A 27805-nucleotide genomic window follows, 5' to 3' on the forward strand; every position below is an offset into this window, starting at 1 on the left:
GATGTCTTCATCTCCGACTCCCGATACCACAAAATGACTTTTTCAAAGATATTCCCCTCGCGGAGAGATTTCGAACAACACGTTTTAAATTAAGATAACGAACCGTAATTTCTTCGGGGCAATTAGTGAGGAGCTTTTTTTGCTTGTTAGGGTGAAAAATGTAATTAGCCCAGGGCGACGTGGTGAAGATTACAAATTTCCTATTTTTAGATCGTATAAAAATGCCATCGGTCTGTAGTCATATCCTTCTTGCGACGACCGCAAAAGACGAGGTGCCGAAATTGTTAACAAAAAGGTAGGTACCGTCGATCGCTACGAATTTAATTCGGGCCACCCGTAACTGACGAAAATCCATAATTTGATTCGTATAAGCGACGGTCGAAATTGATGGTCAGCTTTGGTTTATAATTATACAACTTGTTATGTAAAGTAAGTGGTTAGTTAGGGTGGCAAAACCCACACGCCAAGTCGGCACATCTTTCGAATGAAAACATAAAAATGAACCGGCTATAAATAATTACAGATTAGAGACTTCAGTTTATCCTTTGAGGCAAACTGGCCTATACCTCACCGAATTAATTGAGTTTTTATTATTTGCCCAAAACTATCCAAATATTTTTATTGGCCACCTTTTTTTTCATTTTTGATTCAACATTCCTCTCGTACGGATTTTTTGAAACAGCTTAACACTTTATCGCCATCTATTTGTGATAGGAGACACTACGGTAGTGCAACAAAAGTTCTTTAGATGTCTCTAACGTGCAGAAGGCGCAAACAAGACTTTAAACGAAGGGTCTGTGGAAAGTGTGACTGTAAACATGTCGGGGGTAGTGGAATCAGGAATGGGAAGAACAAAATTAATTGAGGGGGAGGGGTGTGTAGAAGAGATCTATCCAAATATTTTTATTGGGCAACTTTTTTTTCATTATTGATTCAACGTTCCTTTCGTACGCATTTTTTGAAACAGCTCAACACTTTATCGCCATCTATTTGTGATAGGAGACACTACGGTAGTGCCACAAAAGTTCTTTATATGTTTCTAACGTGCAGAAGGCGCAAACAAGACTTTAAACGAAGAGTCTGTGGAAGGTGTGACTGTAAACATGCCGGGGGTAGTGGAATCAGGAATGGGAAGAACAAAATTAATTGAGGGGAGAGGTGTGTAGAAGAGATCTATCCAAATATTTTTATTGGCCACCTTTTTTTCATTTTTGATTCAACATTCCTTTGGTACGCATTTTTTAAAACTACTTTATCGCCATCTATTTGTGATAGGAGACACTACGGTAGTGCAACAACAGTTCTTTAGATGTCTCTAACGTGCAGAAGGCGCAAACAAGACTTTAAACGAAGCGTCTGTGGAAAGTGTGACTGTAAACATGTCGGGGGTAGTGGAATCAGGAATGGGAAGAACAAAATTAATTGGGGGGAGGGGTGTGTAGAAGAGATCTATCCAAATATTTTGATTGGCCACCTTTTTTTTTCATTTTTGATTCAACATTCCTTTCGTACGCATTTTTTGAAACAGCTCAACACTTTATCGCCATCTATTTGTGATAGGTGACACTACGGTAGTGCAAGAAAAGTTCTTTAGATGCCTCTAACGTGCAAAGGCGCAAACAAGACTTTAAACGAAGGGTATCATGTGGAAGGTGCGACTGTAAACATGTCGATGGTAGTGGAATGGGAAGAATAAAATTAATTGAGGGGAGGGGTGTGTAGAAGAGATGACATGAACGATGCGTGTAGGGGAGGTGAGATAGGGCTGACGTCAGGTAGGAAGCGGAGAATGCCTGAACTAGACGTTAAAATACAAATCTAAAGATGATGGAAAAAATGTTTGAAGGTGGCTATGAAAACAGAAGACCCAAAGAGATCTTGCAAAGGAGGCGTGAACTTAGCGGAGGAGGGTGGTTAAAGAGATGTAAAAATGGCCGGAAAGACATAAATCAGTTGTGAACGTGTTGTGAACATACCCCTACAGTTAGGCAACTCACCTTACAAGTGAAAGAATGAAGGTATGAAATAAAATACGAAACGCCCTATACCACAATCATGATAAGTCTTCATCTTCGACAGTTCTGAGCAGATGCCAAAGAACAACGAGTTTTCGAGACGAAACTTGGCAGAAAGTTAGCATCGGTATCTTGACTCGGAGCCCTCGAGTAACCTACTAGCGTCATAAACAAAGCACCACGTTTGCCCAATGTTTATTTTATAGGACAACTGACATTTTAATAAGTTTGAATGAGTCGGCTAAGTCGTTTTTTAACCGTAAGGATGGATACAATGATCACTTTAACCGCAAGGAGATAAAGTGAAACAAATGATTGTGCATTCTAATGACATCTGTCATTCTTATTTCAAATGCACGATATAAAATGACGTTCCGAACATATGACAATTCTGTTTCTATGGAAACGTTCGCGACCGCATAACCTAGGCTTGCTATTTTTGATGTCCCCAAATTAAATTCAGAACTGGCAGAAGCTTTAGAATGGTTTATATGGCTTCTGCTCTAAAATAAAGTTTTGTTTTATACACGACGATAAAGGGAAACTAACCATCTCGTGAAAGTTAATTATTTATTAAAATATCGCCCTTTATCGTCTTGTATAATAAATAACTATTGTTCTGCTTTGAAAGGTGTTTACTGGTAGTAATAATCACGATCAATTTTTGAATTTCACGTCACAATTTGTTAATATTTACGTTTTGCATAGAATGCTGATAGTAGAAGAGCGACACCTGTTGGTCATCTTGGATCTTATTCGCGGGGTCGATCAAGTGGAATTAAATCAATTCGCTGGGTCGCCTACGTGTGCGAGGGTGTTTCCGGGAGCTTAATTTGATTATTTCTGGGAATTTTTCGCAATTCGATTTGATTAATTAATTAAAAATTGGTATGATTTTGTGTTTTATTGACATTTGATTTAATTTGTGACATCGTCAATTAAATTGATTACCATCTGATTAGATTAATCCGATGGTCGATTAATTAACGAATTGATTTCTAGGATTTTGATCAGTTTAAATTCGCGGTCCCATTCATTTAATTCGCGGATTAATCAATTTAATTATCGATCTGATTTCTCGGAAATTCGTCTAATTAATTTAATTCGATGCCTATTAATTTAACTGTTCGATTAATGTAATTCGCATTACTCAAACCCGGAATTAATTGACCGCAAAATGGCAGCCAACGGCGGGTAATTCAAAAATAAGACGTTTAATTTAAAAATATTATGCAAGTTTTAATTAAATTTATTATCAATATACAGAAATAAATGAACGAAAAACATTAGAAGCACAATCTAAAATTACAATTTAAAATATGCAATACAAACCCGTTTCCACACCACCCAGGAGGTAGGGTTAATGGCGCGCTTTTTTTAACGTGGTATCCCCAGTAGGCCTAATCCACAAAGTCCGTATGTATCGACTATCTACACTACATATTATTTGCACTAATATTTACATACTAAAATAGAAACAATACCTTATACCCTAAGGTAGCGTATCACACACCCCTGCTCTAAACCACACGGCACATTTTCTTCTCCGGCTTTTAGATCATGGTATAACATTTTAAAGGGGTAGTTTTTTGGGTCACCACTCACATATTCCAAAATTCGGCTTCCTTCTCCATAACAATCTATCTCATCTGTCATATCACCTAAAGCCCACTTTACAAATTGGGATATAATGGAGTGATCATGCTTTCAGTGGCAGATAGGGGCTAACGTGCTAGGTACGGGAGCTCTACCAAGCTTCAGGTATAAGTTCGCTTGTAGCACCGAGGGTCTGGAGGGTATGGAATAACCCTAGTCAAAAAAAGGTTAAAGCGGGGCGAGGGTTTAGTACTTAGTCTCAGTAACCTCATGGTGGTTTTTTGGAGATTTCAAGAAAACTATCGTTTGAGGGGGTTTATTTTATTCCATACCCCCCCCCCCCCCCCAAAGAGGACTTAAAGCGTGAGCGCGATTTAAACCACGCAGTCCATAGAACAACAAACTTATGATTGTTCTGAGATCAAGATATTTAGTGGTTTTCAAAATTTTCCTGGGGAGGGGGCCGGACCACGCGATACCCAACCATCGTGGAAAGTTCTCGTAATTACGGTTTCCTATGTAACGAAGCCCAAACCAAGCGTCACTATACAGGGTGGTCCTCATAAACGGCAAACTAAATACAGAAATTCCGGGTGCTTCGTTATAAAGTTTGATCCATTGTGGATCTTCTTTTTCGGAAACCGGCCAGTCAGAAAATTGGACCAATTGGGATTCGATCACTTCTTTCAATTTTGTACGAGGTACTATGGACCAGGGACAAGATGGAAAATTACATGGCCTTGGTAGGCAAATTTAACTAAAAACAGGATATGTAGAAATTATTGAATCGCCACTCATTTATCGCACATAGATTCTAAACTGAAGAGGTTTGATTAACGTAATCCCGCTCTTGCAATATAGGTAACCCGCCCCTGGTTTCGAGCCTACAGTTGAAAGTCGAAGACAATCAAGGAATTAGGTGTCGTAGCTCAATTTTGACAGTTTTTATCACCCCCGTGACTGATTCATTCACGGAGAAAATAGTTAGTTACAAAGAAGTCAGTACATACATCAAACGAATTACATATTAAAATGATCAAACTTATATGAATGTTACTTCAGGGACAAGACCAAGTAATCAACATCAATAAACATAAATTAAGCGAGCATTACACCAAAAACATAAACAATTACAAACAATAGCATAACGGTATCACATATGTGATTCTGCATTGCGGTTAAACCAAGTAAATTTCAAAAACAAAGATTCAAACACAAAAAAAAGTATAAAATGTGACACACAAAACACAAATACATGCATTAAATAACACAAAATGACAACAAACATTTATGGAGCGACGCGTTCATGACCGCCGTTCAAGACAAGATCCAAAACGTAACCTCCATTCGTGCTCTCTAGATGGCGCAGGCAGTTTTTCCCACCTAGAAATTGCATGGTTACAAACTCTCAAAAATGTATGTATCGTCGTAAGTTGTATATACAGGGTGGAACCTCTCAGTATAATAAGTAAAAGCAAGGATAGAACAAGTTCCGAAGCGAGTTGTTTTGTTCGTTATCAGTTGGCGGCGTGCTTGCAAAAATTTGATAACCGTCAGCCGGTTTTGTGGCCGAAAACGTATAATTAACATACAGTTAAGAGTTCATGAGCTTCCGTTTGGCCCTTTGTATAGTTAGCATACACTAATTAAATGAGTTGCAGTAAAGAAGCACCTGCCGAGGAGATTTTGGTCTCAAATTTTGCACACTTAATTAACGAATCGATTGCCAGATGCTCGGAAATTTCGGCACGAACAAGAGCCGAGTAATTAATTACAAATCGAATTGATTGGTTTCGATTTCGTATCGAATGCGCGACGGTTTGGATTTTCCCTGTTCCACTTCTACCAAATTGGGTTTTCTTTATAAGGAAAACGCTCAATTTGGGAAGGATCTATCTATCTTTTTGAGTGCCTTTGTAATTGCCTTTTTCATACCGCGGCTTAATTTCCCAAGGTAAGCCGTTTTTTTTTAATTACATAAGGGAGAATTGTTTTTACCCGTTATCCCGAATTTGCCCGCTATAAAACCGCAACTTTTGACTAATTACTTTTCTTCCGCTAGGGAGTTTGCCGGTAGGCCATATTTTGTTTTAGAGTTGCAAACAGTACCGCCGCCATTTGCTGAACCCGACCGCCGAATTCCTGAAATTAACATCTCCGATTGAGACTCCTTCCCAGGCTACCGAAACAGACTCGTCCGTCCGTGGTGCTGTACTGTTTGTGGATGGACAAGGGGCAAAAGGGGCGAGAAGCAATGCAAGTTTCAAATACTGCAACAGCTGATGAACGACGAAGCTATACGACCTGTAACTTTTTTGCAATCAAACAAAAAATCGCCCTCTAGCGGCAAATCGGCTAATTTCTGTTTACCACGGATTTAACAATCGATGCAAAGCTGCGAAGAAAAACACACACAAGTCCTTTTATATGTTTCTTTCAATACATAGTAAAATCTGAAACACAATGTTAATTACGATGTTACTCTAAAAATAATACAACATTGTGCAACTTGCTTCTCTTGAGATCACAATACAAAATTATTATTATTATAAAACATGTTCATAGAAAAACCACACATAAACTAATAACTATAAATTTTAAAAACATCAGTAAAATAAATGCCGATAAAATATCACAAATTGTTCTTTTTTTTATCATAAAAATGAATCGGAATATTACTAACGTACGTTTTCAAGCTGTGGCGATTTTCAAACAAAGTTTTCCATTAAAAAATTTCCCTCACATTATATGTTACGGTTTCGTATAAAATGCGACAATGAATTTTGTTTTTCTTTTTTTGAATTCTTGTTCGATGTATACATGACGGGCGAACACTAAACTAATTTAAGCAGCTATTTTTAACTTGACAATATTACTATCGAACACACCGCCTTCGCGTCTTTCCCCCAGAGAAAAATTGTGCATCACCTCCTTTTAGGCCTCGCATCGTGCATCTCTACGACAGATGCACGCGATTATTTTATTGGCACAAATGATCACAACGATTGCGATGACGATCGGTTAAAAAATTGTTAAAAACGAAAAAATGTACGTTTAAGGTTACGGGTAGAAATGCACGATGCTTTAACGTCGACTATTTTCTAAGCTACAGTTTATAAAATAAAAATAAATAAAATTGTTTTTGGAAGTCCCTTAAATTATTATTGGATAAGTATTTACAGCGTGGAAAGGTTCGTGAGGATGCGCCGCGACCTTCATAACGGAATGTGAGCGGCGAAAGGCGCGTCCTCGCGAAGCGCAGGATTCACCAAGAAATCAATCGTTAAAATAAATTACTACAACGTGCTCTATATTCATAACATCTATATAGCACTATATTAAAAGCTGTTCTGTACCGGAATACGTCAATTATATTTCTTTACTCAGACTAGAAGCAAAACCTTGCCCAATCCATTACTTATAGACATTAACAAATCGTAAATTATTACGTTATATACAGAACAGCCGATAGGAAACATGAAAATTTTTTTACAGTAACGTACAGTTGAATACGTTGCAAATATGGATTAAATAATACAGTCAATGGTTTCGACGACGAGTTTACGGTTGATGCTACTTATGTAAATTACCTCCGGTTCAATTCCGATTTAATTGCTGCAATTAGAAACGATTAGGACGGCAAAAAGGGGAGGAAGAGGCGGACTTACCATCTATAATGTCTTGCTTCATTTTGGCCATCTCTTTTTTGACTTCTTTGACTATGTCGTTTTTGAGAGACTCCAGCTCGGTCGGCCCGAGCGTCATACTGTCCGACAGTCCGTTCACTTTCAGTATCGTCTCTTCGGACGCCGAGCCGAACCTTTTCCTGACGCTTTTGGGCGATTCGGCGTATTTTGACGAGTTGTTCGGTAAGGTGTTGGTCTTCTCCCACGTTGCTTTCTTTTCGTCCTCCTCTATGTCCGCAGTTTTCTTCTCAACCTGTAATGACGATCACCAATTAATAAATAACTGCAAGGCCACCCTGTACATAAAACAAGTGTGAACACAGCTACAGAACATCCCACCAGTACCACGATGCAGGACAATAACCCCCACTACCCAAAATCCCCCGGACAAAAATCACTCTCCCGAAACCTCGAAGAGACAACAAAAATAAGCCTCAACATCCTCATGATGGTTTTTGGAAATGACAAAAAATTGCCTTCCAGCCCCCGGTAACACTCTCATGATAGTTTTTGGGAATGAATGAATTTATCAGATTCTCTTCACCTAAGAAAACCTGGCAAGATCGTAGCATCGGGGTCTGGGGGGGTATGGAATACCCCCCAGCCACAAGACTTTTAAAACGTGGCTAAGAAAGTTTCCATCTCCTTCTCTTTAAGCCTCAGTAACTTCATGGTGGATTTTTGGAGATGACTATTAAACTATTGTAACGTGATTTATAAATTCGGGTTCGATTTATATCAATATTTATTAAACAAAACTAAAACACTATAAAATCCGTACAATTTATATCGATTATTTATATCACACACTTCGAAATTTATATTTCCGTGCTCGATCTTGTTCGATAGTAGACTAACTCCCGCGATGTTCGGTCCGCAACCATTTATACACGCAAGCAATGTAAGTCCCGAACATTCTAGAATACGCGTAGAAAATTCCAGAACGCCAAAGGCGACGTCATGTCTGGAGCATTTCCGTTACACTATTGATAGCTGGGGGGTATTCCACACCCCTCTGTAACACTCTCATGATTCTTTTTGGAAAAGAATCATCAGAAGATTCTCTTGGCCTAAGAAAACCTGAAAAGATCGTAGCACCGGGGGGTCTGGGGGGTATGGAATACCCCCCAGCCACACCACAAGAAGACTTTTAAAACGTGGCTAAGAAAGTGTCCATCTCCTTCTCTTTAATCCTCAGTAACTTCATGGTGGATTTTTGGAGATGACTATTAAACTATTGATAGCTGGGGGGTATTCCACACCCCCCTGTAACACTCTCATGATTCTTTTTGGAAAAGAATCATCAGAAGATTCTCTTGGCCGAAGAAAACCTGAAAAGATCGTAGCACCGGGGGGTCTGGGAGGTATGGAATCCCCCCCAGTCACAAGAAGACTTTTAAAACGTGGCTAAGAAAGTGTCCATCTCCTTCTCTTTAAGCCTCAGTAACTTCATGGTGGATTTTTGGAGATGACTATTAAACTATTGATAACTGGGGGGTATTCCACACCCCCCTGTAACACTCTCATGATTCTTTTTGGAAAAGAATCATCAGAAGATTCTCTTGGCCGAAGAAAACCTGAAAAGATCGTAGCACCGGGGGGATCTGGGGGGTATGGAATACCCCCCAGCCACACCACAAGAAGACTTTTAAAACGTGGCTAAGAAAGTGTCCATCTCCTTCTCTTTAAGCCTCGGTAACTTCATGGTGGATTTTTGGAGATGACTATTAAACTATTGATAGCTGGGGGGTATTCCACACCCCCCTGTAACACTCTCATGATCCTGAACCTGAAAAGATCGTAGTACCGGGGATCTGGGGGGTATGGAATACCCCCCAGCCACAAGAAGACTTAAAACGTGGCTAAGAAAGTGTCCACGTCCTTCTCTTTAAGCCTCAGTAACTTCATGGTGGATTTTTGGAGATGACTATTAAACTATTGATAGCTGGGGGGTATTCCACACCCCTCTGTAACACTCTCATGATTCTTTTTGGAAAAGAATCATCAGAAGATTCTCTTGGCCTAAGAAAACCTGAAAAGATCGTAGCACCGGGGGGTCTGGGGGGTATGGAATACCCCCCAGCCACACCACAAGAAGACTTTTAAAACGTGGCTAAGAAAGTGTCCATCTCCTTCTCTTTAAGCCTCAGTAACTTCATGGTGGATTTTTGGAGATGACTATTAAACTATTGATAGCTGGGGGGTATTCCACACCCCCCTGTAACACTCTCATGATTCTTTTTGGAAAAGAATCATCAGAAGATTCTCTTGGCCGAAGAAAACCTGAAAAGATCGTAGCACCGGGGGGTCTGGGGGGTATTGCCACAAGAAGACTTTTAAAACGTGGCTAAGAAAGTGTCCATCTCCTTCTCTTTAAGCCTCAGTAACTTCATGGTGGATTTTTGGAGATGACTATTAAACTATTGATAGCTGGGGGGTATTCCACACCCCCCTGTAACACTCTCATGATTCTTTTTGGAAAAGAATCATCAGAAGATTCTCTTGGCCGAAGAAAACCTGAAAAGATCGTAGCACCGGGGGGATCTGGGGGGTATGGAATACCCCCCAGCCACACCACAAGAAGACTTTTAAAACGTGGCTAAGAAAGTGTCCATCTCCTTCTCTTTAAGCCTCGGTAACTTCATGGTGGATTTTTGGAGATGACTATTAAACTATTGATAGCTGGGGGGTATTCCACACCCCCCTGTAACACTCTCATGATTCTTTTTGGAAAAGAATCATCAGAAGATTCTCTTGGCCGAAGAAAACCTGAAAAGATCGTAGCACCGGGGGGTCTGGGGGGTATTGCCACAAGAAGACTTTTAAAACGTGGCTAAGAAAGTATCCATCTCCTTCTCTTTAATCCTCAGTAACTTCATGGTGGATTTTTGGAGATGACTATTAAACTATTGATAGCTGGGGGGTATTCCACACCCCCCTGTAACACTCTCATGATTCTTTTTGGAAAAGAATCATCAGAAGATTCTCTTGGCCGAAGAAAACCTGAAAAGATCGTAGCACCGGGGGGTCTGGGAGGTATGGAATCCCCCCCAGTCACAAGAAGACTTTTAAAACGTGGCTAAGAAAGTGTCCATCTCCTTCTCTTTAAGCCTCAGTAACTTCATGGTGGATTTTTGGAGATGACTATTAAACTATTGATAGCTGGGGGGTATTCCACACCCCCCTGTTGTAACACTCTCATGATTCTTTTTGGAAAAGAATCATCAGAAGATTCTCTTGGCCGAAGAAAACCTGAAAAGATCGTAGCACCGGGGGGTCTGGGAGGTATGGAATCCCCCCCAGTCACAAGAAGACTTTTAAAACGTGGCTAAGAAAGTGTCCATCTCCTTCTCTTTAAGCCTCAGTAACTTCATGGTGGATTTTTGGAGATGACTATTAAACTATTGATAGCTGGGGGGTATTCCACACCCCCCTGTAACACTCTCATGATTCTTTTTGGAAAAGAATCATCAGAAGATTCTCTTGGCCTAAGAAAACCTGAAAAGATCGTAGCACCGGGGGGTCTGGGGGGTATGGAATACCCCCCAGCCACAAGAAGACTTTTAAAACGTGGCTAAGAAAGTGTCCACGTCCTTCTCTTTAAGCCTCAGTAACTTCATGGTGGATTTTTGGAGAGGACTATTAAACTACTGATAGCTGGGGGTATTTTCCACACCCCCCTGTAACACTCTCATTATTCTTTTTGGAAACAAATCATCAGAAGATTCTCTTGGCCTAAGAAAACCTGAAAAGATCGTTGCACCGGGGGGTCTGGGGGGTATGGAATACCCCCCAGCCACAAGAAGACTTAAAACGTGGCTAAGAAAGTGTCCACGTCCTTCTCTTTAAGCCTCAGTAACTTCATGGTGGATTTTTGGAGAGGACTATTAAACTACTGATAGCTGGGGGTATTTTCCACACCCCCCTGTAACACTCTCATTATTCTTTTTGGAAACAAATCATCAGAAGATTCTCTTGGCCTAAGAAAACCTGAAAAGATCGTAGCACCGGGGGGTCTGGGGGGTATGGAATACCCCCCAGCCACAAGAAGACTTTTAAAACGTGGCTAAGAAAGTGTTCACCTCCTTCTCTTTAAGCCTCAGTAACTTAATGGTGGGTTTTTGGAGATGACTATTAAACTATTGATAGCTGGGAGGTATTATTTTTATTTTATTATTTATTATTTTTTTTATTTATTTGTATTTATTGTACCCTCACTTAGTCTCGTAGTCTAAAGTTGATTTTAGCAAAAAACAGAAATTATTAATTTTTCATCAAAATTTTCAGCGAAATCGCCGTATTCGTATCGATTTCGATTTGAAGCGCTTGCGACCGTACCGTAGGGACCGCGGGGCATATTTATAGAAGGTCGCCTTTAAAGTAATCGTTTAGTAATAAAAAGTCCCAAGAATTCCACCGGCAAGTGTCCATTTTGCGCCCATTTTCATGAACACTTTCATTTTTTCTTTGACGTCCTCTCTCGTAGACGCTATCGATTTTTTAGGAGAGGTGAAGGTGTCGTAGGATAGCGCCATCCTTCCTCTTTCCATCGCCGCGTCGACCGTTCGAATACCTCGAATACTGGCGAAATTATGAATTTTTTTGTAAAGGTGTGCAAAATTCGAAAAACAAAAGGCGCCCTCTACCGCCGAAACCGTAAATCTTTTATAAGAATTTTTTTCGTTTTTGCAATCTCCGCGCCCAAATGCATAAGACGATATCGACAAAGCGACGATTTTTGACAATTTTTTTTTCGATTTTTTCGAAGGAAGGGGGATAGTACGAAAATTTTTTCGTTTTTAATTTTTTCGTACAACTTGCGAAGTAGGCGTCGTATTTCGACGAAATCTTCCGTAACGCGTCGTTTGAGATAAATTGCAACGTCCGACGTGTCGATAGTTCGAATCGGTGACGTTTTTGAATTTTTGAGATTCATACATAAAAAAAAGGAAAAAAGAAAAAAGAAAGGGGGTATTCCACATCCCCCTAGTAACACTCTCATGATTCTTTTTGGAAGCGAATCATCAGAAGATTCTCTTCGCCTAAGAAAACCTGGAAAAAGATCGTAGTACCGGGGGGTCTGGAATACCCCCCAGCCACAAGAAGACTTTTAAACATGGCACGGGTCTTACACCACGCAGCAAAGAAAGTGTCCACCTCCTTCTCTTTAAGCCTCAGTAACTTCATGGTGGACTTTTGGAGATCACTATTAAACTATTGATAGCTGGGGGAGGGGGAGATTCCACACCCCCCAGTAACACTCATTATTCTTTTTGGAAATGAATTATCAGATGATTCTCTTCACCTAAGAAGACCTGAAAAGATTGTAGCACCGGGGGGGGGGGGGGGGGGGGGTATTCCCCCAGCCACAAGAAGACTTAAAACGTGGCGCGGGTTTTACACCACTCCCCCACCCTTGTTCTTTAAGCCTTAGTAACTTCATGGTGGGTTTTTGAAGAGGACTATTAAACTATCGATTGCTGGGGGTATTCCACCCCCCCCCCCCACCACAAGAAGACTCTACATGGTGGTTTTTTGGATACGACAATAAAAATGTTGTTTGAGGTTGGGGGGTATTTCTATTATCTCCAGGGTGGCTCATAGTGACGAATGAATCTCTGATCAGAATTCGGTCATGGAATTCTTTTTCAGTTGATTAAGCTGATACTACGCCTCAAAATAAACTACTCTATTTGTCAAGATAGAAGTAAAGAGTATACAAAACCGTCGAGTTACTCACAGCAGCTCGTCGCCTTGCCAAAGTTTTGGCCATTTCGTCCATCATAGAGGCCATACTACCGCCTCCTCCGCGTCCCAACGTACCATAATTACTACTTCCCCCACTACTCGTCGACGATCCACTATTTTCCGTAGGAGGGGGTGTGTTCTAAAAACAAACTTGTTTAGGACCACCCGAGAAGTTCGTCAAAAGTCTCACCTTGCTGTTCCTCTTCAGTCGTGCGCTCTGCAACTGCGCCGCTAACGAGTTGATCTCGCCGCCGTCGCTGCTCTGCGACCGCGAGATGTTGCTCGGCAGCGGCGGAGGCGGTGGCGGCGCCGCGGCGGTCGGGCCCATCGGCATCGTCGTCGCGGCGGGCGCGCCCGTCGGCGGCGGCGGTGGGGCGGGCGGCGCGCTCGCCGTGCGCTGGTGTCCGGCGGTCGCCGACGGGGGCGAGACGGGACTCGGCGCGATCGGAACTGTAGGCATAACCGGTGCTACAGGCACATTATTTTGAGGTATCATCGGCAAGGTCTGCTGTTGGGGCGACATCAGCGACGTCGATATTCGCCTCTCCTGTATGCTCGCGACGTCCTCGCGGGTCATCGTGCGATAGCCCATGTCTTCGTCGTACGGCTGCTGCTGCGTTATCGGCGGAGGGTAAGACTGTGTTGATGGCGGTGCTTGTCGAACTATATTACTAAGTACCTGAAAATTGTGTGAGTGGCAGGTCGGGTAGATTACAAAAGATACAATCGGACTCTTGGATAGGCCTCAAACATATCAGTGCCCCCTATGTCTAGACATGAGAAGGACCAAACGTGGGATTTCCCAAAGAAAATTTCACAGGCTAATCTGATACAAAATTTGGACTAATTTGTTGTTGATCCAAAAAACATTTCTCCATTCATAATTCATAATTAAAGCAAGTTGCAACATACTCATAATTTATAAAACGACATTCGCAATGACACTTTTATGTACATGAGAAAATATGTGCTACCTATAAAAAATAAACTGCGCCTCTAACGTACCATCCCTGCTTAACTTACAATTCATACCTTTCACACCCCCAGTTGTACGTTTTAACACTATCACAAGGATTCTTAGGGATGAAGGTAGTAAACACTTAATGCGAAGTTTTATTTGAAATTGACTTTAATTTTGAGGGGTACCTATTTCAAGTGCCACCTCAGAATTTAGACATTTCTGGTGAATATTCTCAAACTTCCACATGAATTTTTGAAACTTGCCGCGTGAAAATTCATTTTATTCGAAATTGACATTGATTTAGAGGAACGTTTCAAGCGTCAAGCTCGACTTTTGAGCCGTTTGTTCAAAATTCTCAAACCTTCAGAGGTAAATTTTTGAAATTTGGCGCTTGAAAATTCATTTGAACTTTGGAATGGTATAAACTACAGTTTTAGCCCGGCGGCCATCTTTGTGACGTCGTAACGTAATTAAAATACCGAATTTCACAAAGTATCATCTCAAACATTGATCCTAGCTTTATGCTGAATCAAAATTTGTATGATTCTATTACTCTTTCCGAATGAAACCAAACTTTGGAATGGTAAACTACAATTTTAGCCCGGCGGCCATCTTTGTGACGTCGTAACGTAATTAAAATACCGAATTTCACAAAGTATCATCTCAAACATTGATCCTAGCTTTATTCAAAATTTGTATGATTCTATTACTCTTTCCAAATGAAACCAGACTTTGGAATGGTAAACTACAATTTGAGCCCGGCGGCCATCTTTGTGACGTCGTGACGTAATTAAAATACCGAATTTCACAAAGTATCATCTCAAACATTGATCCTAGCTTTATGCTGAATCAAAATTAGTATGATTCTATTACTTTTTCCAAATGAACCAAACTTTGGAATGGTAAACTACAATTTTAGCCCGGCGGCCATCTTTGTGACGTCGTAACGTAATTAAAATACCGAATTTCACAAAGTATCATCTCAAACATTGATCCTAGCTTTATGCAGAATCAAAATTTGTATGATTCTATTACTCTTTCCAAATGAAAGCAAACTTTGGAATGGTAAACTACAATTTTAGCCTGGCGGCCATCTTTGTGACGTCGTAACGTAATTAAAATACCGAATTTCACAAAGTATCATCTCAAATCATTACTCTTTCCAAATGAAACCAGACTTTGGAATGGTAAACTACAATTTTAGCCCGGCGGCCATCTTTGTGACGTCGTAACGTAATTAAAATACCGAATTTCACAAAGTATCATCTCAAACATTGATCCTAGCTTTATGCCGAATCAAAATTTGTATGATTCCATTACTCTTTCCAAATGAAACCAGACTTTGGAATGGTAAACTACAATTTTAGCCCGGCGGCCATCTTTGTGACGTCGTAACGTAATTAAAATACCGAATTTCACAAAGTATCATCTCAAACATTGATCCTAGCTTTATGCTGAATCAAAATTTGTATGATTCTATTACTCTTTCCAAATGAAAGCAAACTTTGGAATGGTAAACTACAATTTTAGCCCGGCGGTCATCTTTGTGACGTCGTAACGTAATTAAAATACCGAATTTCACAAAGTATCATCTCAAACATTGATCCTAGCTTTATTATGATTCTATTACTCTTTCCACATGAAACCAAACTTTGGAATGGTAAACTACAATTTCAGCCCGGCGGCCATCTTTGTGACGTCGTAACGTAATTAAAATACGGAATTTCACAAAGTATCATCTCAAACATTGATCCTAGCTTTATGCTGAATCAAAATTAGTATGATTCTATTACTTTTTCCAAATGAACCAAACTTTGGAATGGTAAACTACAATTTTAGCCCGGCGGCCATCTTTGTGACGTCGTAACGTAATTAAAATACCGAATTTCACAAAGTATCATCTCAAACATTGATCCTAGCTTTATGCTGAATCAAAATTTGTACGATCCTATTACTCTTTCCAAATGAAACCAAACTTTGGAATGGTAAACTACAATTTTAGCCCGGCGGCCATCTTTGTGACGTCGTAACGTAATTAAAATACCGAATTTCACAAAGTATCATCTCAAACATTGATCCTAGCTTTATGCTGAATCAAAATTTGTATGATTCTATTACTCTTTCCAAATGAAAGCAAACTTTGGAATGGTAAACTACAATTTTAGCCCGGCGGCCATCTTTGTGACGTCGTAACGTAATTAAAATACCGAATTTCACAAAGTATCATCTCAAACATTGATCCTAGCTTTATTATGATTCTATTACTCTTTCCACATGAAACCAAACTTTGGAATGGTAAACTACAATTTCAGCCCGGCGGCCATCTTTGTGACGTCGTAACGTAATTAAAATACGGAATTTCACAAAGTATCATCTCAAACATTGATCCTAGCTTTATGCTGAATCAAAATTAGTATGATTCTATTACTTTTTCCAAATGAACCAAACTTTGGAATGGTAAACTACAATTTTAGCCCGGCGGCCATCTTTGTGACGTCGTAACGTAATTAAAATACCGAATTTCACAAAGTATCATCTCAAACATTGATCCTAGCTTTATGCCGAATCAAAATTTGTATGATTCCATTACTCTTTCCAAATGAAACCAGACTTTGGAATGGTAAACTACAATTTGAGCCCGGCGGCCATCTTTGTGACGTCGTGACGTAATTAATTAAAATACCAAATTTCACAAAGTATCATCTCAAACACTGATCCCAGCTTTATGCTGAATCAAAATTTGTATGATCCTATCACTCTTTCCAAATGAAACCAAACTTTGGAATGGTAAACTACAATTTTAGCCCGGCGGCCATCTTTGTGACGTCGTAACGTAATTAAAATACCAAATTTCACAAAGTATCATCTCAAACATTGGTCCTAGCTTTATGCTGAATCAAAATTTGTATGATTCCTATTACTCTTTCCAAATGAAACCAAACTTTGGAATGGTAAACTACAATTTGAGCCCGGCGGCCATCTTTGTGACGTCGTAACGTAATTAAAATACCGAATTTCACAAAGTATCATCTCAAACATTGATCCTAGCTTTATGCTGAATCAAAATTTGTACGATCCTATTACTCTTTCCAAATGAAACCAAACTTTGGAATGGTAAACTACAATTTTAGCCCGGCGGCCATCTTTGTGACGTCGTAACGTAATTAAAATACCGAATTTCACAAAGTATCATCTCAAACATTGATCCTAGCTTTATGCAGAATCAAAATTTGTATGATTCTATTACTCTTTCCGAATGAAACCAAACTTTGGAATGGTAAACTACAATTTTAGCCCGGCGGCCATCTTTGTGACGTCTTAACGTAATTAAAATACCGAATTTCACAAAGTATCATCTCAAACATTGATCCTAGCTTTATTATGATTCTATTACTCTTTCCACATGAAACCAAACTTTGGAATGGTAAACTACAATTTCAGCCCGGCGGCCATCTTTGTGACGTCTTAACGTAAATAAAATACCGAATTTCACAAAGTATCATCTCAAACATTGATCCTAGCTTTATGCAGAATCAAAATTAGTATGATTCTATTACTCTTTCCGAATGAAACCAAACTTTGGAATGGTAAACTACAATTTCAGCCCGGCGGCCATCTTTGTGACGTCTTAACGTAATTAAAATACCGAATTTCACAAAGTATCATCTCAAACATTGATCCTAGCTTTATTATGATTCTATTACTCTTTCCGAATGAAACCAAACTTTGGAATGGTAAACTACAATTTGAGCCCGGCGGCCATCTTTGTGACGTCGTAACGTAATTAAAAACCCTTTTAGACAATCTCAGTTCTTCTAAACTGTAATGCAACGAGAAACTCTTATGGTATAACAAAATAAGAAAAGAACCCGTTTCTTGCAACCCTGCAGTCTGGACAAACCAGCCAATCCATTTATTTAAAATAAAAAACATTTACGGTTTCACCATCCAAGAGCCATTAATTCTGCGAGATCCTGTACTTACTTCTAAAGAGTGAAACATGGCCCGTGCAAATTGATCGGCATCCTCTTTCGAGCTGAAATTCAGTCCGTAAACGTGTTTATTGTCTCGCCACTGGTGAAACGTCGCGGTCGCCTGGTTGTATTTCAGTCCTTTTAAAATGGCACAGTTGATGACAACCTACAAAACTTCGTTAGTCTCATGTAGGACAACCGGAACGATGGTACTGTACCTCGTGATCTTGCAATTTTCGTCCGACCACCCGAAAGGTTTGCTGTACGGTGTGCTGGTAGATGTGCACCTTGGACAGTCCCGAAGACGAGCCCGACGGAACCCATTTTTTGTTAACATCGTCGTAGACCATAACACTAGCACGAGCACTTGCGATCGACTGCTCACTAAAAAAAGAGAGACTGTTAACGTTTGCCAGCCGAGCCAGGGGACAACATGCAGCATGCAACAACAAAAAACCGACCAAGCCCAGTAATTCTCCCAACTCTTCCGAATCGAGTCCTGTCTCAACTCGATGTTGTAGTGATCCTCAATCTCCTGATAAATCTTTTCGAAATCTTCGTCCATTTTGACGCGCGCGCGAGGTTCGAGCACTAAACGGATAATGAGTCGTCGCTCATAGCAGATGACTAACTAAAAATTACACTGACACGAATTGTTATATTAAACCAGGAAGTAGGGTAGCAAAGTTCAATATTTGTATGAAGCAGGCGATTACGTTACATTCTTTTATCAGGTGCCTCCCCCCCTCGCGTCGCGCGAAATCAATGAGCGGCTAATCAATTTTTCTTGGCGTTAATTGCCCACTTTCACTTTTTGGAATTTTAATCGCGCGCGCGGTGATGACTGATGACTTCATCAAAACTACCTGTTGATAAGATACACGGGCGAGGTCGTAGAAATCCAAGTTCCGTTGAAGTTTTTCTTTGTTACAAAAAGCTGGATAAAGGCGGTTAATTGAATGTGGGTCATGAAAACTTCGATGTCAAGATCGTCGACCGCGGTCCGCACGCTTATTTATTATTATTTACGCGAACGATTTTCCACACTTTAGCTACCCGGCGGATACGACGACTTCTGATAAAATGAGTAACGTGCGCGCAATTTCCAATTCAATTTAATCTGTTTCGTCACCAATCAATTATTGCTGGATTTAATCATCGGTAGGTAGTAGGTATGGTATTAATAAAAAAAACAAATCAAGAACTAACTTTTTATTGAACTGAAAGTGTTGCAAACCGAACTCAATTTAAAAGAGACGCCTGAAGTTGCTTAAAAAGTTTCCATAAATTTCCGTTTCCCAAAAAGATTTTCAAGAAATTTTCTCTAAAAATATTGTTCAGAAAATTCCCAGGAATAGTTGAATTTCTACGCTGACTTTAAAAACCGGTAAAAAAATCCTATTTATAAGGAAATTCTTTTAGAAGATTTGCTAAAAATACTAAAATTCCTAGAAACATTTCGAAAGAGTCTAAGATTCAAAAAAGTGATCCTAAGTTTACAGCAAAAATCGCCTATGAAGAGAGTGCGATGAAGATCTTCGTTATTTCCTAAAAAAAAATACCCCCCCTGTCTTTCTACGATCCTGATACAAGTTTTAAAGAAGCAATTTCTATTAGGGGAGTAACGAAAGTGAACACGTCGTCGACAAAAAATATCATTGTATTCCTGTGATCCCGATAAACACGAAATCTTAAATAGAAAAATCAAAAAGAAAGGGAACGTGAGGAGGTCTTCGCCAATAAATTATTTCGTTGTATTTCTGTGATCCTCATTCAACAAACATTGAGAGAGTAAAGAAAGAGACATTTCTATTAGTGAAATACATAAAGGTAAAGTAAAAACGTTACTAAATAACACCTCCTTGTCTTTCTGAGATCCTGATAATTTTTAAAAAAGAAATTTCTATTAGCGGAAAAAAGAAATTCAATTATCTCCTAAAAACATCTCTGCGATCCTGCTCATTAGAAATTCTGCTGCAGTGCGTCTGGGGGGAATACCCCCCAGGAAAAAAAGCTTTTGAGTGTTACCCAGTGATGCATCCTCTCCCCAAGACCTTTACAATCAGTTTTTGTCATTATTCTAGGGCAGCGTTTCTCAAACTTTTTTAAACGCAGAGCCTCTATCAAGTGGAATGTAAGATGACAGAGCCCCAGCAAGGGTGATGTGTCCATTTCAGGTAATTGTTTGTGCAACTTTTGAGAAACAAGAATAATCTTACCTCTCTGAGATCCTGATACAACTTTTGAAGAAGAAATCTCTATGAGGAGAGTAAAGACCGTGAGCACCTCTTCCTCAATGAATTAATTCTAAAAAAACACACCTTTTTGTCTTTCTGTGATCCTGCCAGAGAAAGTTGTAAAAACAAATTTCTATTAGGAGAATACAAGAAATTATTTCCTCTCTCTCTCTCTCTCTCTCTGAAATCCTGATACAACTTTTGAAGAAGAAATCTCTATGAGGAGAGTAAAGACCGTGAGCACCTCTTCCTCAATAAATTAATTCTAAAAAAACACACCTTTTTGTCTTTCTGTGATCCTGCCAGAGAAAGTTGTAAAAACAAATTTCTATTAGGAGAGTAAAAGACATTATTTCCTCTCTCTCTGAAATCCTGATACAACTTTTGAAGAAGAAATCTCTATGAGGAGAGTAAAGACCGTGAGCACCTTTTCCTCAATAAATTAATTCTAAAAAACACACCTTTTTGTTGTAATCCTGCCAGAGAAAGTTGTAAAAACAAATTTCTATTAGGAGAGTAAAAGAAATTATTTCTCTCTCTCTCTCTCTGAAATCCTGATACAACTTTTGAAGAAGAAATCTCTATGAGGAGAGTAAAGACCGTGAGCACCTCTTCCTCAATAAATTAATTCTAAAAAAAACACACCTTTTTGTCTTTCTGTGATCCTGCCAGAGAAAGTTGTAAAAACAAATTTCTATTAGGAGAGTAAAAGACATTATTTCCTCTCTCTCTGAAATCCTGATACAACTTTTGAAGAAGAAATCTCTATGAGGAGAGTAAAGACCGTGAGCACCTTTTCCTCAATAAATTAATTCTAAAAAACACACCTTTTTGTTGTAATCCTGCCAGAGAAAGTTGTAAAAACAAATTTCTAATAGGAGAGTAAAAGACATTATTTCCTCTCTCTCTGAAATCCTGATACAACTTTTGAAGAAGAAATCTCTATGAGGAGAGTAAAGACCGTGAGCACCTCTTCCTCAATAAATTAATTCTAAAAAAAACACACCTTTTGTCTTTCTGTGATCCTGCCAGAGAAAGTTGTAAAAACAAATTTCTATTAGGAGAGTAAAAGACATTATTTCCTCTCTCTCTCTGAAATCCTGATACAACTTTTGAAGAAGAAATCTCTATGAGGAGAGTAAAGACCGTGAGCACCTTTTCCTCAATAAATTAATTCTAAAAAACACACCTTTTTGTTGTAATCCTGCCAGAGAAAGTTGTAAAAACAAATTTTTATTAGGAGAGTAAAAGAAATTATTTCCTCTCTCTCTCTCTCTCTCTCTGAAATCCTGATACAACTTTTGAAGAAGAAATCTCTATGAGGAGAGTAAAGACCGTGAGCACCTCTTCCTCAATAAATTAATTCTAAAAAAACACACCTTTTTGTCTTTCTGTGATCCTGCCAGAGAAAGTTGTAAAAACAAATTTCTATTAGGAGAGTAAAAGACATTATTTCCTCTCTCTCTGAAATCCTGATACAACTTTTGAAGAAGAAATCTCTATGAGGAGAGTAAAGACCGTGAGCACCTCTTCCTCAATAAATTAATTCTAAAAAAACACACCTTTTTGTCTTTCTGTGATCCTGCCAGAGAAAGTTGTAAAAACAAATTTCTAATAGGAGAGTAAAAGACATTATTTCCTCTCTCTCTGAAATCCTGATACAACTTTTGAAGAAGAAATCTCTATGAGGAGAGTAAAGACCGTGAGCACCTCTTCCTCAATAAATTAATTCTAAAAAAAACACACCTTTTTGTCTTTCTGTGATCCTGCCAGAGAAAGTTGTAAAAACAAATTTCTATTAGGAGAGTAAAAGACATTATTTCTCTCTCTCTGAAATCCTGATACAACTTTTGAAGAAGAAATCTCTATGAGGAGAGTAAAGACCGTGAGCACCTTTTCCTCAATAAATTAATTCTAAAAAACACACCTTTTTGTTGTAATCCTGCCAGAGAAAGTTGTAAAAACAAATTTCTATTAGGAGAGTAAAAGAAATTATTTCCTCTCTCTCTCTCTCTGAAATCCTGATACAACTTTTGAAGAAAAAATCTCTATGAGGAGAGTAAAGACCGTGAGCACCTCTTCCTCAATAAATTAATACTAAAAAAACACACTTTAATCTCTATGAGGAGAGTAAAGACCGTGAGCACCTCTTCCTCAATAAATTAATACTAAAAAAACACACTTTTTTGTCTTTCTGTGATCCTGCCAGAGAGTTGTAAAAACAAATTTCTATTAGGAGAGTAAAAGAAATTATTTCCTCTCTCTCTCTCTCTCTCTGAAATCCTGATACAATGATTGTTAAACCAAAAATTTCTAATAGGAGAGTAGATAACATAAGAGCCTTTATCAGTAAATTACTTCCTAAATATATCTCCCTGCATTTCTCTGACCAGAAAGAGACAATTTCTATCCTATTCTTAGATATTCTTAGGATTGATGTTAGAAATAGTAAACCCCACGTCCTTGTCTGTCTACGTGGCCGAAACTTCTATTAGAGGAATAAAGAACGTGAAGAGGTCTTCAATAAATTTAATTTTTTATAACCTAAAACCGAGCTTAAAACACGCCTTGGCTTTCTGTAATCCCGATAAAAGTTCTGACATTTTTTTTTATTAGGAGATCAATAAATTCGTTAGTAAACAAACCTCCTCGTCTTTCTGAAATTCGAATACAATTGTTGAACAGGAAATTTTTATCCGGAGAGTCGACAAATAGGAATTTCTCAAAAACACCTCATGGTCTTTGTGTGATCCTGATGCAAGTTTTAAAAATGAAATTTCCACTAGGAGAATAGGTAAAGAACGTAAGGAGGGTTTCGGCAATAAATTATTTCTTAAAAACCACATTACCGTCATTTTGTGATCCTGATACAACAATTATTGAACCAGTACCTACTTTCTGTTACAGAAGTAAAGAATATTTTCTAAATAAAGCCTCCTTGCTTTTCTGTAGTCCTGGTAAGGAGATCTTGAGTCAATAAATCTCCGACAAAAATCGCTGCGGTCCTGATACAATTACGGAAAAAATGTTGTTAGACAAAAAACGTGAGATGCTTTTCGTTTTTCTAAATAACACCTCCTTGTTTGTCTATAATCCTGACAAGTTTTAAAAAATTATGTATGAGGTAAGTAGAGAACGTGATATCTTTGTCAAACATTCTTTCCTAAAGAGCACAACTCGTGGTTTTTCCGTGATCCTGCTACAAGTTTTAAAAGACAGACGAGTAAAAAAATGAGGAAGTCTTCAGCAATAAAATAATTCCTCAAATACACATCCTTGTCTTTCTGTAATCCTGATTCAAGGTAAAAAATGTCTCTTAAGGTCATAAAGAATATAAGTCTATAAATTACGATAAATTATGTCCTCAAAAGATCTGCTTGTCTTTCTGAGATCCTGATACCGCTTTGTGATTCTGTAATCCTGATACCAAATTCAACGATTGTTGAAAAAAAATTCTATCACAAAAGTCAGGAACTTCAGTGCCTGAGGAGCTGAAAGGCACCTCCTTGTGTTTGTTAATGTACCTGAGGGGGTCTTCGTCAATAAATTGCTGTGCTTTTGCGATCCTGATACGATTCAGGAAAAGTGGTCAGAGTCAGGAAAGTCAAGAAAACACCTCTTGTGTTTCTATAATCCTGATAGTAATTTCAAGATCTATTAGGAGAGTAAAGAACCGGAGGTATTCATCAATAAATTACTGTACTTTTGCGATCCTGACACAACGATTATTTAATAAAAATTCTGTCAGTAAAGTCCGAAAGACACCTCCTTGTGTTTCTGTAATCCTGATAGCAATTTCAAAATCTATTAGAGGAGTTACAATGATTGTTGAAGAAAAAATTCTATTAGAAGAGTCGGAACTTCAGAATCTCCTAGACACGTCGTTGTGTTTCTGTAATCCTGATAACAATTTTTTTTTTAAATCTATTAGGAGAGGAATGAAGCTGAGGCATTCGTCAATAAATTACTGTGCTTTTGCAATCCTGATACAACAATTGTTGAATAAAAATTCTGTCACGAAAGTCAGGAAGACACCTCCTTGTGTTCTGTAATCCTGATAGCAATTTCAAAATCTATTAGGAGAGTAATGAACCGGAAGTATTCGTCAATAAATTACTGTGCTTTTGCGATCCTGATGCAACGATTGTTGAATAAACATTCTGTCAGGAAAGTCAGGAAGACACCTCCTTGTGTTTCTATAGTCCTGATAGCAATTTCAAAATCTATTAGAGGAGTTCAGAAGAGTCAGGAACTACAGAATTTGAGGAGATTTTGAAAAGACACGTCTTTGTGTTTCTGTAATCCTGATACCAATTGTTAAAAAATCTATTAGCGGAGTAATGAACATGAGGAGGTATTCGTCAATCAATTGCTATGTTTTTACGATCCTAATACAACGATTGTTGAAATTCTATCAGGAAAGTGAGAAACCTGAGAAGGTTCTGAAAAGACACCTCCTTGTGTTTCTGTGAGCCTGATACCAATTTTTAAAAATCTATTAGCAGAGTAATGAACTTGAGAAGGTGTTCGTTAAACAATTACTTTACTTTGCCATCCTAATGCAACGATTATTGAAAATCAGGAAAGTCAGGAACTTCTGAACCTGAGGAGGTTCGGAAAAGACACCTCCTTGTATTTCTGTAATCCTGACACCAATTTTTTTTAAATTGTATTAGGGTAGTAATGAGCTTTTCGTCAATAAATTACTGTTTTTGCGATCCTGATGAATCGATTATTAAATAAAAAATACTGTCAGGAATTTCTGAAACTGAGGAGGTTGGGAAAAGACACCCCCTTGCGTTTCTGTAATCCTGATACCAAGGTGAGTAGTAAATCTGAGTAGATCTTCCGTCAATAGCGAAATTTTCGTCAATAAATTAGTGATTTCTTAAAGAACTAGATGGCATTTACGTTCGTGTTTTATGTTAAACTCCCCGCCCTCCTCTAATAGCACTTTGTTCATATTTTGGAGTTCATTCGGAAACTCCGAGGGCTAGAACGTGAGAATTTTTTGAAAGATCTTCTGGTCTTTCCGTGGGTCTTTCTGTAATCCTGATTCAAGAAAATTTCTAATAAAAGAGTATGAATCTAATGCGGTCTTCATCAATAAATGACTTCCTATAAAACACCACCTTGTGTTTTTGTGATTCTGGTACATCCGTAGAAAAAAAGTCTGTCAGGAGAACTTGAGAAAGTCAAATTTTCTAAACAAACACTATTTTTTCTGTGGTCCTAATAGAACAATTGTTGAAAAAGAAATGTTAGGGGTGTCTTCAATAAATTATTTCCTAGATAACGTCTTCGTGTCTTTCTGTGATCTTGATAACAAGATTTGTAAAGAAAATTCTACTAGGAGAATCAAGCACGTGAGGAGATTTTTGCGAATAATTTTCTTCCTAAAAACACCTCCTTGCCTTTGTGATCCCGATACAATAATCGGTAAAAAAATGCATTTCTGTTAGGCGAGTAAAGAACGTGTGAAGGTTTTTATAAAGAACACTTCCCTATCATTCTGCGATCCTGATAAAAATTTCAAAAAACAAATTTATATAAGGGGAGTAAAGAACGTAAGCATGTCTCAAAAAATGAAACTTATTGTCTTTCTGTGGTCCTGATAGAGAAAATAACAAAGACATTTCTATTAGAAGAGTAAAAAAAACTTGAGATTGAACTTAGTCTTTCTGTAATCCTGATACAATGATGAATAACGAACATGAGGAGGTCTTCGTCGATAAATTCGTTACTAAATAAAACCTCCTGTTAGAGAAAGTTGTAAAAAAGAAATTTCTTTTCTATTAGGAGAGTAGAAAGCATAAGGCCTTTTTCAGTAAATTATTTCCTAAATACTTTCCCTGCGTTTCCCTGATCAGAAAGAAAAACCTTAGAAGTATTGCTTGGAAAATCTAGGAAACGTTTTCAAGGAATTTCTTTAGAATTCTTTAAAAGTCTTCTATCTCTAGAAACCTTTTTTCTTGAAAACCTTTTAAAAAATTCCAACAAAGAACCATTTAAAGATCTTTTTGGGAATTTGACGTAAAAGAAAACTTTCTAGGCAATTTCTTAGAAATTTTCCGTTTCTGGTCTTTAAATTAGACACGTTTAGTGCAAGAACGGTACCAGGAGTAGTTTTTCTTGCGTTTTGCTCGGATCGCACCGAAATTGCCGCTCTTCTTCAATACTGGTGCGAGTTAGGACGATAGCTCTGGGGGGATACTGTTTCCTCTGATAAGTTATCACGAAAACGCAACGCCGATAACATTTAGGAAAATTTAAACAAACTGGAAGTACAACATCACGTGCAACATGCAAGATTAGACGAGCAAAAAAAGTAGTACCTTCTACGACTCTCTTGGCTGGAGTTCATCTCGGCAAAACTGTAAACATTCGTGATAATAATAGTAATAATAAAAAAAATTAAAATAACAGGAAGTCACGATTTGCGGTTTGAAAATAGTAAGTGATAGGACACTGACCATAATTTAAAATTACGTGCGGGCCACGTCATAATTTGTTTATGTGGAAGCAGGAAGAATTTAAGCTCTTTAATTTTTGGGGTTCCCAAATTCGTGTGGGCGTGGGAATCGTTCCTTCGGGCTTAATTTTCAATTAACACGAAGCGCATTCTTTTGTTTTAAACGAATGCAGGCCATGCCAGGTGCCTCGCTCGTTTCGCCGTTTTACCTCGTCAAGTAAACACGGCGACCATATGTCACCTCGAAGCCCGAACCGGAATAAAAACAAAAAAAACAGGAGGGGGCCACGACAACACAAAGATTGGCAATTTTCTTAATATAAACAGAATTTATTGCATCAACAGAGAAAGGAGACCGTGGGATTTTTACCCTTAGCGATAACGTCGTAGGGGTGAGAATGTAATTCAGTCACAACGAGGAGTTCAACACACCCATAGTTTTACGCAATCGATAAAAGTAACGAAATTATCTTAAAACGTGTCAGAATGTCATCCTATCTACCTGAGATTAGGCGAATGCCCCCCCGATTCGAGATAAAAAAACGTTTAAAAATCGGCTGACTGCAAAAAGCCTCACCACCCCCCCGAAAACAACTAATTTTGCAAACCGCAAGAAACAAAAGCGCAAATTACTTATAAAATCAAGGTGCACTTGCCTCATCTTTCCGAAAAATCCCACTGGGCTTTACATCGATTTTTTTTCACTTTCTTATATTAAACATCGCACTCTCTCCCCGCGTACGCTTCGTAGCTGCTCTCGACCGTCGCCCTTCGACGATAATTCGCCTAATCTCTCGCCAAATTGCACTTAAATGTCACTTCGTTTATTACCAACACCTACAACTCGACACTACTGCCTTCGCCATGTTTACAAAGGTTAGACCAGCCCGAGATCTTGCGCCAATCGCGTAGCGAGTCGGGGCGCACGCGTTCGTTGGGAAAAAAATTCGAAAAACTTTTCGAGAAAAATCAAGTAGGCGCGCCGCTTTCGGACGGCAACTTTTATTGGCCTTGTTGATAATCGGCGGTCGAATGCCGGTCGGCCTTTGATAATTTCCGGCGAGCGGCGACGAATGTGCGATAATAATAAAATTGATAGGAATGTTGTTGCATTTT

At 38.7% G+C, this 27805-nt stretch overlaps 1 protein-coding gene across 3 annotated transcripts; it reads right to left on the reverse strand.

The window, feature by feature from the left end:
- Nucleotides 1-6119: 6119 nt before the first annotated feature.
- On the reverse strand, nt 6120-27659 carry LOC116180137 (protein enabled). Of its 3 annotated transcripts, XM_031499996.1 has the most exons (8): nt 27346-27659; nt 26553-26591; nt 18199-18364; nt 17991-18146; nt 13236-13724; nt 13038-13184; nt 7280-7550; nt 6120-7226 (listed from the first exon to the last, which is right to left on the reverse strand). In XM_031499996.1, exons 1-8 carry the CDS (start codon nt 27348-27350, stop codon nt 7198-7200), a joined length of 1302 nt encoding a protein of 433 aa, XP_031355856.1. In that variant the 5' UTR covers nt 27351-27659; the 3' UTR covers nt 6120-7197. The 3 variants fall into 3 exon arrangements, with proteins under 3 accessions (XP_031355856.1, XP_031355855.1, XP_031355858.1); XM_031499995.1 differs by lacking the exons at nt 26553-26591; nt 27346-27659 and adding an exon at nt 18442-19058; XM_031499998.1 differs by lacking the exon at nt 26553-26591 and having other exon boundaries at nt 6121-7226; nt 27346-27657.
- Nucleotides 27660-27805: the final 146 nt, after the last annotated feature.

Source organism: Photinus pyralis, unplaced genomic scaffold (genome assembly GCF_008802855.1).
Source record: "Photinus pyralis isolate 1611_PpyrPB1 unplaced genomic scaffold, Ppyr1.3 Ppyr1.4_LG9, whole genome shotgun sequence".
Taxonomy (NCBI): domain Eukaryota; kingdom Metazoa; phylum Arthropoda; class Insecta; order Coleoptera; family Lampyridae; genus Photinus; species Photinus pyralis.